Source organism: Nelumbo nucifera, chromosome 8 (genome assembly GCF_055504915.1).
Source record: "Nelumbo nucifera cultivar China Antique chromosome 8, China Antique-T2T, whole genome shotgun sequence".
In the NCBI taxonomy this organism is placed as follows: domain Eukaryota; kingdom Viridiplantae; phylum Streptophyta; class Magnoliopsida; order Proteales; family Nelumbonaceae; genus Nelumbo; species Nelumbo nucifera.
Genome location: NC_142656.1, coordinates 37982041 through 37983745, shown reverse-complemented (window position 1 = coordinate 37983745; position 1705 = coordinate 37982041). Strand labels below are relative to the sequence as shown.

At 47.9% G+C, this 1705-nt stretch overlaps 1 protein-coding gene across 1 annotated transcript; it reads left to right on the top strand.

Annotated features, from left to right (window-relative positions):
- The first annotated feature begins 234 nt into the window (after positions 1-234).
- On the top strand, positions 235-1053 carry LOC104589790 (uncharacterized). Its single transcript, XM_010248227.1, has one exon. The coding sequence runs from the start codon at positions 235-237 to the stop codon at positions 1051-1053; it is 819 nt and encodes a 272-aa protein (XP_010246529.1).
- Positions 1054-1705: the final 652 nt, after the last annotated feature.

Genomic DNA, 1705 nt, shown 5'->3' with positions numbered 1-1705 from the left:
GATCTCAACACCAAGGTAGAGATCCAATAGGGTGAGAAAAGGAAGAGAGAGGATGAAGAAACAAGAAACAGCAAGCACAGGTGGAAGAAGAGTAAGTCACCAAGGAGAAGCAAGTCTCCCCGTCAGAAAACAAGGTCACCATCTCGGGGTTCTACGTCAAGTCAGCAATCCAGGACCCCACCTGTTGAAAGGACGTACTACACCCCCCTCAATACAAAGAGAGGAGAAATCCTGATGGCAATCAAAGGCTCTTCCTTTGTCAAGTGGCCGCCCAAGCTGCGAGGAGATCCAGCGACTAGGAACCTAAAATTCTATTGTCATTTTCATCATAACACTGGGCATAGCATTGAGAACTACCGGAATATCCATGACGAGATTGAAGAGCTTATCCACTGCGGGTACCTAAAGAAGTACATCTTGCGTGAAGGCAGAGAATCAATGGACTGTCAAGCCGACCAAAGAAGAGAAGCTCTAGAGTCAAGCAGGCGAAATGAACAGCCACCCCGACAACAACAACTGCCTAAGGACAGACCAATCCGCGGGGTGATCAACATGATCACCGGTGGGTCCATTGTTGCGAGGTGTAACACTTCGGCAGGGAAGACCTCAGTTCAAGAACTCGAACATGAAGCAGAAAATCCACCGAAACGACCTCGGATCGAAGAACCCATTTATTTCATGGAGGATGATGCTCGTGGGATACAGTATCCACATGATGATGCCCTCATTGTCAAGCTGCTAGTGATTAATTACTTCGAGGTAAAGCGGATATTGGTGGACTTAAGTAGTTCAATAGATATCATTTTTCTAGAAGCCTTTGAGAAGCTACAATTGCAACAAAGTGATATGCAGCCTACAACCTCACCTTTGGTAGGGTTCAACAGTGAAGTAGTCAGGCCCCTTGGACGCATCATAGTGCCCGTTGCAGCAAGAACGTGGCCCAACTTAGTGTTCTTCGAGCATACCATCCTCATGGTCGCGAATCCATCCCCCTACAACATGATTTTAGGTCGGCCCATTCTGTACACCCTTCGTGCAGTTGTGTCTACCTAGTATCTGGCGATGAAGTACTTGAAAGACTGCGGAGTAGGGGTTGTGTGAGGTGACCAGTTGAAATCGCATAAGTGCTACATGGTCGCACTGAAGGGCAAGGCAAAGTTGGTAGATGATGTCGAACTAGAGTCTCCACCCAAGCATACAGAGGAACGAGCTACCCCGATGGAGGAAACCGTCCATATCTGAGTCTCCGAATACGATCTGACGAAGACCCTCCAAATCGGTGCACTGCTAAGCGAACCCCATCAGATCGTAGCTAGTAAGTTTTCTACTTGAAAATTTCGATGTTTTTGCTTGGTCCGCGGCAAAACTGCTTGGTATTGACCCTAGCACAATTACTCATAGATTTAATATGGACCCCTCAGTCAAGCCAATTAGACAAAGAAAATGGAACCTCGTCCCGAAGAGGTGAAGGGTAGTTGACGAGGAGATCAGGAAGCTCCTCGCAGTAGACTTTGTTAAGGAGGTCCAATACCCGAGCTGGGTGGCCAACCCTATGCTAGTGAAGAAGTCCAATGGAAAGTGGCATATGTGCATCGACTACACCGACCTTAACAAAGCCTATCTGGTGGACTGCTTTCAACTCCCTAGAATTGACCGTCTGGTAGACGTGACCTCGGGGCACGAGTTGCTAAGCTTCATTGACGCC

Excerpts from the sequence above, each read along its gene's own strand:
- LOC104589790 (XM_010248227.1), top strand. The coding sequence starts at position 235 with ATGGCAATCAAAGGCTCTTCCTTTGTCAAGTGGCCGCCCAAGCTGCGA.